This window comes from Spea bombifrons, chromosome 6 (genome assembly GCF_027358695.1).
Source record: "Spea bombifrons isolate aSpeBom1 chromosome 6, aSpeBom1.2.pri, whole genome shotgun sequence".
In the NCBI taxonomy this organism is placed as follows: Eukaryota; Metazoa; Chordata; class Amphibia; order Anura; family Pelobatidae; genus Spea; species Spea bombifrons.
The window spans coordinates 24059790-24068471 of NC_071092.1; the positions used below are offsets into that span (position 1 = coordinate 24059790).

Below are 8682 nucleotides of genomic sequence, written 5' to 3' on the forward strand. Positions count from 1 at the left end.
ATGAATACAGCTCAAACTTGTGCTGTCCTTTTGCCTAGGAGCTGTTTTTCTTAAAATATACGTTACAGTTTTCATGTTTGTGGATGTCTTTCCCCTTGCCAGCCCAATGAAAAGAGTTTGCCACAACGCTTGGCAACTGCGGAATTCTGGGGCTCTTCGTTTCCTTATGTCAGACAACAAGACTGAGTGATTTATGTGTTAATCAGATCTAAAAGAGTTAAGGATTATTATTTATTGATTCATGAAGCTATATCATACTCTGAAGGGTTGTACAATGGGTAATGACAAATAATGCGTAGCATAACAATTTTCACTTACAAAAACAACAGGTAAGGGGGGCCCTGCTCAAACAACCTTACAATTATCTATATTTATTAAACTTTGGTATATATTTTGATCTATAAAAGTCAAATTTTCATCAAACCTAAATTACTGGACAAACTACCCCTAGAATTCAGATGAATGCAATCTGCCACACTATAGTGTTGTGTGCCTTGTTAAGCAGCAGCATCAATCAGCATTATATATTTTTCTATATTTTTAAAATGACCATGTACAGGAAGTATGCTCTGCAAAGGAAAACAGCTAGAACAATAAAACACATTTTCCCTGTGACGGGTACAAATGAAATATAGTCTCATTGTTCCACGGTGCTCCAGCAAAGAAGGTCGCAGGCAGTTACAGTAGAAGTAGTGGCCTTGCTTTAAGCTATAGCTGGGTCACAGGGAGACAGCTTTGCTTTATTTTTACACTTTAATCAATTATTTCTATTTTAATATTTGATATATATTGAAATTAATATGTAAACAGAAGTTTATGGCAAATTAAAAAATAGTGTACATTCGAAAAAAGTGGCAGACTAGATGCATTGAATTAGTCTATTGCATGATACACAGTTCAGTTGCTAAGCCTGCTTTCAAGAAATGTCAGTGATTAACATTACATAATACAGGGCTCATCAAGTCCTTCTTGGAGAAGAAGCTCAATGATGTTGGTACATCATAATGGAAAGTGAGTCCTGCAAGCTGTAGGTACAACCCTCCTACAAACCCCCACTTTCTTGAGTAAACATCATTGCCTTTCCGAGACCGTTAAGATTAACCTCAGCATGCATGGAACATTCATAGTGTCCTGGACACAGATTAATAGCTGGTGCCTTGTCTTTGAAATGGCAAATTGGGAATAAACTCTATGCCAACATGAAAATACTACACTTATATTCTACCGCAAGGCAGGGATGCCCTTTATCTCCCTTATTATTCATTCTGGTAACAGAACCTCTTGCGAATGCTATCCGCTCTAATCCAGAGATTATGGGTATAAAAATTGGCTCGCAGTCTCACAGATGACATTTTGCTGACCCTTGCCAATCCCCTCCGGCCTATTTCCCAGGTGATGGCTGAATTCGACCGTTTCCACGCTTTCTTAAATTACAAAATTAATTTATCAAAGTCAGAGATCATGGTTTTCTTCCTCCCGGCTGTTATGATTCTGCAGATACAGACTAAGTTGCCATTTAAATGGTGCAACAAACACATTAAATACCTTGGCCTGCTTATATTGTGGAATTGTTCTCTCTCTGTGATGTACAAAAGGCTCACACTTACCTTTGGTAATATGCGAAAATACCTCCTGTAACTTACATGAATACGCTGTTATTGTTATCATGGATTGATTGTTATTACAACTTTTTTGTCTTACACATCTTGTAAGACACTTCTGTATCTTATTACCTACTTGTGCAATAAACAGAGAATTGATTACACTTATAGTCTACCTTGCAAGAGAGGTGACTTTACTTTGTTTGGAGAAATATAGGCCAATAGACGCAATAATTTACTAGTCTGTGGTCTTGTTGGGGTAGTCTGAGGGCCAAACCCATTTCTGGTAACTAAGTACTGTGAGATTTATCTTAGCCTGGAAATTGCCCCCATGTTTTGCTGCCTACATAGGATCATAAAACCCAACCATATTGCAGAAGAAGCTCAAGGTGTAAAATTTGGCAAACATTTTAAAAGTAGAAAAATGCATTACAGTAATTAGGAATTTTGATGCAAATATTGTAGGAAACTCTAAAAAGTTTTGTTATATTCAAGGAATGACAAATCATAATAGTACACTTGGCTGATGGACAGGAAAATAAGTTAAGCAAACTATTTCTTTCCTGCCGTTTCCCTTCACTAAAGAGGCCATTAACAATAGCAGGAAATAGCAGGAAATATATCTGGACCTTTCCACACCTCCTTTGGGTTTATGAAAGCGCTTGGCAGGAAGGAAAAATCAGTGAGTTCTGTGATCTGCAGATCCCACATGATACAAAACACACAAGGCTAGGTTTCCAGACGTAAGAGATGGTGATACTGAAATGGTAAGTGCTATAAGTACTAACTTCTTTCTGGAAAATATTGATACTTCTGCTTTTCAATAGTAGGATTGTACAATTTGTTAAAGAAAACCATTCTTTATTTATCAGGTTCTTTTTTTGCCTCTGTCATGTATTGCTGTAGTTAGTTTCCCTGTAAGATCAAAAATGTGTTACTGATGCCCTGCTGCCTTCTTGTACATAAAGACATGTTTTATAATCATAATCCATGAAATTAATTCAGTAGTTAAACAATATCCAAGAATGTTGTTATTGTGTGAGCATGTTAAATGATTCACTTTAAATATAGTGCACAATTTTTTCAGGCATTTCAATATGGGATGCTTGATGCTGGTGCTACTGATGATGATCGCCAGAAAGGTGAATACTATGGCCCAGTGCCCTGACAGCTGTACCTGCCTCTTGCCCCAGCAACACATCTTTTGCTCCAATGCTAGCCTCACATCACCACCATCTCAGCTGAACAACAACACAGTTGAACTTCACCTCCAACACAACCATTTTGTGGTACTTCATCCCAGATTTATACAGGACTTGCCTCAGCTTAGAAGCCTCCATCTCAGCAACTGTAACATTAGCACCATACAGTCGGATGCCTTCGTGGAGGTGACGAGTATTCACTATTTGTACCTGGACAGTAATCAGTTAAGCAGCTTTGAGGATGGAGCATTCAACAATCTGACCAGCCTGATATACCTACAGCTGTCAAAAAACAAGATCACTTACATACAACCAGGTACGCAAACAAAATTGTATTTATATTTTTCATCTAATAATAGATGATAGGGAATTTTGATTGAACTGGACCTGGAGGCTGCCATTGTTATCAGTCATGTGTTTTTCCCTGGTCAAACTAGATTAAATTAATTCTTAATGGCAATAACTACCGTCTCTCTGCTTCCTTTTACCTCTAAGTTGCTTGAACGTATTGTGTACTATCGACTTACTAATTCCTCTCCTCCCTCCTTGACTCTCTAGAGCAGGGGTAGGCAAAAACCTTCAAATCCTTTGGTGTGCCGGCAATAATTTCAAAGAGGAGCAAATGGTTGAGAAAATAAATATTTGAAAACAAATTATGTTCCTTAAACAAAAAAGGAACATCATGAAAACGGCTTTTCTTTCTCAGAAAACCGCCACACTGCTAAGGTGGAAATTCTGTTTGGGTGCATTTTTTCTTTATATACACTGGAACCAACCTCCTACCTATCCCCTCAAAAAAAATAATGAATAAGACAAACATGCCCCGTATTTGCAGATATACATAAATAATGTATGGAAACATAGCATAGCCGATATAGATCAACAGAATAACACAAAATCCCAGCTTTGCAGGTATAGATCAATTGGAATTCACACAAAATCTCCGCATTAAAGGTATAGATAAAACTCCCTGAATTTCAGGCATAGATCACAGGTTGCACACCCCAAAGCCAGCCATGGCTTCCACACTGGCCACATAGAACCTGACCAGCACGCAGATAACACACATAGGATTTGCAATCTTTGTCCCCAAACAGCCCACCCTGTGCCATCTTTGTCCCAAAAACACGCTACCTGTGCCACCTTTTATCCCACAAACATCCTGCCCATGCCATCTTTGCCTTTCCAAAAATCAATTATTATTACATCTATAATACACACACAGACGCTTTTACAGTCACTCACTAATTCACACAATCATTAATTCTCTCACTCTTTCACACAATTTAGGTACATATATTTATGAATGCATTCTCACAAATTCATTAGTTCTTTCACTCATTCACACAATTCTTCCACACAATTAATTCTCCAACTCATTTACACAATTCATACACAAATTAATTTGTTCATTCTCTCACTCATTCTGACTTTATTTCAATATTCTTATTACCCTCTTTTCTCCCCCTCCTTCTTACTATCTCCCGCTTCTCCCCCTCCTTCTTACTATCTACCCCCTTCTCTCCCCCTCCTTCTTATTATCTACCCCCTCTCTTCCCGACGAAGACACTGAAGACAGAAGCCTTGCGGAGGAGAGTGAGGGGCGCCATTTGGTTGCTGAAAACTTACTGAGTTTTCAGCTCTCTCCTCCGCGTTAAGCCCTTCCTCCGGGCTGCAACCCCCCCTCCCCAAAAAACGGCATTTCAATTGGGTGAGCAGTCGGAAGCCCCGCGTGACGCTCATTTGCACCCCACATGCCACGAGTGGCACACCTGCCAGGGGTTGCTGACGCCTGCTCTAGACTCTGGTGTCAAATCCCCTTCACTCTACTGAAACAGCTCTAAAAGTCTCCGATGACTTGCTCTCTGCCCAAGCAAAAGGTCACGTCTCCCTTTTAATACTCCTGGATCTCTCTTCTGCTTTTGATACTGTTGATCACCACCTTCTTCTAGACTCACTTGCTCCTACAGGGATTCGAGATTCAGCTCTCTCTTGGATCTCGTCAGATCTGTCTAACTGTTCCTTCTCTGTCAGCTTCTTTGGCAAGACATCATCACCCCTTCCATTTTAGGTTGGTGTCCCCCAAGGTTCAGTCCTTGGCCCTCTGCTGTTCTTTTACTCTATACTTAATCTCTTGGCAAACTAATCAACTCATTTGGCCTCCAGTATCATCTATATGCAGATGATACCCAAATCTACCTGTCTTCTCCTGATCTCTCTCCATCTCTTATTACCAACTGCTTGTCTATTTTTCATCGATGTCACAACGCTACCTGAAACGTAATCTTTCTATAACTGAACTTGTTACCTTCCCTCCTCCCATCTCCACTCCCTGAATTCTCTATCACCACTATCTCTCCTACTAACCAGGCCCGATGCCTTGGGGTCATCCTTGACCCCCAAACCTCTCCTTCATCCCTCACATTCAGCCCCTCGCCACATCGTGCCGCTTGCACCTTAAAAACATATCCGCCCATTCCTTACCCGTGAATCCACAAAAACTCTGGTTCATTCACTTATTTTCCGTCTTGACTACTGCAACACTCTTCTGGTTGTCGTTCCACTGTCTCATCTGCAGTCTTTCCTAAATGCTGCTGCTAGGCTTATCTTCCTTGCATGCTGCTGCTCTTCTGCTTCCCCACCCTGTGAAATCCTCCACTGGCTCCCTATTACCTTACAAATTTAATTTAAAATCCTGGTACTAACATATAAGGCCCTCCATAACACTGCTCCTCCATACATTTCTGCCCTCGTAAACAAATACTCCCCTACGCGATCCTTACGTTCTTCCCATGGGTTAAGGCTCTCCTCCTCACTTATCACCTCTTCCTTTTCCTGTCTACAAGACTTCATTCTGGCTGCCCCATATCTCTGGAACTTACTTCCACCGAACCTTCGGCATTCACTCTCCCTCCCTACGTTCAAGAAACATCTCAAAACCCACTTCTTCAGAGAAGCCGCACCACCTTAGCTGCTAGAACTTCCCTGTCACCGATCCAACCACCACACTACCTCTCACCCTTTCTCTGTGCCTTATGTTTGTCCTCACCCCATTCCCTCAAGATTCAAAGTTTGCGAGCAGGACACTTTCCACATAATGTCTCGGTTTGTCTTAGTCTGTCAATCCTAGTCATGTCATACCCCTTGAATATATGTATTGTATGTAACACTGCGTAAATTGTTAATGTTATACAAATAAAAGATAATAATGATACTGAAGTCTTGCTTGTACAATGAAATTGTTTCTTCAATAGAATATCCTTAGTAGAATAGCTCTGTCTTACTCACCCAACCTCACACCGTCATTGGTTACCATAAAGCGGTATCATAAAGAGTCAAGGTGTCCGTCTGGTAGCTTAGGCTATGACAGCAGAACTAGAACATATACAAATGTTTAATGTGCAGCTGTCTGAAAACTTTATATGCAAAAAAGAGCTGTTAAAAAGTAATTATTTTTTACATTCTAAGTACAGTGCTCACCTCTGATGTAAAATGTTCTCTTTCTACAGGTTTGTTTGCAGATCTTACAGAACTAAGTAATCTACACCTAAGTCACAACATGCTTTATGAGTTAGCTGACCAAACCCTGGCTGGTGTGACTGGGTTACACTGGCTGGACTTAGGCTACAATTTCATCTCTAATATATCTTCAAACTCCTTTAAGGACATGGTATATCTCAGAAGGCTGAACCTTGAGATGAACAACCTTAGCAGCATACCATTATCCCTCTCTTCTATAAGAGGTCTTCAGATGCTGCGACTGAGTGGTAACAACATTAAAAGAGTGTCTGCAGGGTCAACTGGAAGAAGGCTCAGATTTCTCACAGAACTGTACTTGGACGGGGTGGGTTTGGAGACTGTGAGTCCTTTGAGCTTTTCTAAACTACGCAGGCTAGAAGTTCTGGATCTGAGAAATAACAGCCTGCAAAACCTTCCAATTTCTCGGCTTAAGGCCTTCACAAAAATGTACCTAACTGGCAACCCTTGGAGATGTGATTGCTCAATCATAAAGCTACACACGCGACTTGCAGGAAGAAAGGAAAAGGACCCAGAACAGCAAGTACTATGTCAGAGCCCAAAAGCACTGGAGGGCAAAAACCTTATTTCTGTACATGTAAGTTCCTTACTTTGTTGCTTTCAAACAGCCTTTGCCCTAAAAAGTAAGAGATAGATTTTAGTATTTTTTAGATTTCTTTTATACTGCAAAGTTACTCTATTTCTCAGGTAGTGCAGCTATAATCTACCAAAAATACCTTAGATAGAATCTAAAAATAAATATAAAGAATGTGAATTCCACAAAAGAGTTAAGAACACATAATTAGAGATTTGGTTATTTGATATAAAGGTTTGTGAAACTGGATAAGACATTATATTTACAAATGTTTTTTTTTTGTTCTCTCTAGTTGGACCTGCTCACCTGTCCAGGATTTGGTGAAGCGTCTGTAAATACTGCAACTCCCGTCTTTCCTGATGGAAGCAGAATAACACAGCCACCTATAATTACAATGGCAGCTACTTCTAAAACTACAATGGCATTCAAAACCTCCACAACTAAACAGTTATTTCAGTCTACCACTTTAGCCAATGAAGTAGATGTAGATTTGCGGGACCCATGTCTATCTGACCACATTTCCGATGTCTCTGTGGCTGCCTTGGGGCAAGAATCTCTGATAGTTTCATGGTCTGTATCTGGTTATTACAACCAATTTCAAGTACGCTATAGTGCCGGGGATGAGGAGTCTACATTAGATGTCATTGGAGAGCTCAGGCAAGTTCAACTTTATCATCTTCACGCCGACACCAACTACATAGTCTGCATTATACCACAAAGCATAGACATCTTTAAATGCCATGACCCAAAACCTATGCAGTGTGAGTATGGTAAAACAAACAGCGCTCTTGAGCAGCCACAGCAGGTCTATTCTCCCTCCAAGACCACCCCATCACCCTTTGTGACCACTGGTGTTTCTGTAGCTGTGGTAGTGCTGGTGGCCGCCGTTGTATTTATTGCATACACCCTACGCTCACATAAAATAAACTTTCAACGTTACTACAATGAAGAGGAAGCAGATCGTGTCGGAAAGCAAACATCCGACCCATATAAACTGTATTGCACGGATGACAACACTGAAGATGACAGACAAATGTATGTGACTGCAGCAAGTTTATGGGGAATGGATAATGATAAGTATGACTGTAATTTAGCGGAACCTGTGTCTTTATCTTCAGTTGCAAATTATGCCTCCCTTTAGTTGATTGTTAATAAATGTTTACCCACTGATTAAAAATATAGTGCATCAGAAACTAGGTGATAAGAGACTAGAGGCTAACTTATGAAAATTGGTTTCTTTCTCCTATTGCCAAGCTGACACAAAACATGTGATTTTTTTTAATCACGCCACAAAAAATTTGTTAAACGCTACCCTATCAGCTTTTAGATGAAACATACATCTAGCATCTCTCCCTTTCTTTCACTCCCAGGTTTTTCTTCTCAATCTTTTCTCTCTCTTTCTTCTCCCCTTATTATTTATAGAGCGCCAGCACATTTCATAGTACTGTACAGGACATAACAAGTAAAATATAACAATTTGACTTACAAAAAACAACAGGTGAGGAGGTCCCGGCTTTAGAAAGCATTACAGTGTACTGCATAAGAAGTAAAAGTACTACTGTTATGATGGACCGGCCACACTAGTATAGGTATTTAGCACCTGGGGCGGATCCTGTATGTGGCACCCCCCCCACATACACTTTAAAACTGCATAGCTTCTACCGTTATATACCGGCGCAGACACTGAAGGTGGTACAGCATTACTGTTATTATATACTGAGGCAGACATTGACGGTGGTACAGCATAACACCTATCACTATATACTGA

At 40.2% G+C, this 8682-nt stretch overlaps 1 protein-coding gene across 1 annotated transcript; it reads left to right on the forward strand.

Moving 5' to 3' along the window:
- The first annotated feature begins 2117 nt into the window (after window positions 1-2117).
- On the forward strand, window positions 2118-8107 carry LOC128500601 (chondroadherin-like). The gene is made up of 4 exons (XM_053469797.1): window positions 2118-2368; window positions 2689-3119; window positions 6313-6917; window positions 7207-8107. The coding sequence occupies exons 1-4, from the start codon at window positions 2352-2354 to the stop codon at window positions 8053-8055; spliced, it is 1902 nt and encodes a 633-aa protein (XP_053325772.1). The 5' UTR covers window positions 2118-2351; the 3' UTR covers window positions 8056-8107.
- The last annotated feature ends 575 nt before the right edge of the window (window positions 8108-8682 follow it).

Excerpts from the sequence above, each read along its gene's own strand:
- LOC128500601 (XM_053469797.1), top strand. Across the intron at positions 3,120-6,312 it reads GATCACTTACATACAACCAG|GTTTGTTTGCAGATCTTACA; the intron begins GTACGCAAACAA and ends CTCTTTCTACAG. Across the intron at positions 6,918-7,206 it reads AAAACCTTATTTCTGTACAT|TTGGACCTGCTCACCTGTCC; the intron begins GTAAGTTCCTTA and ends TGTTCTCTCTAG.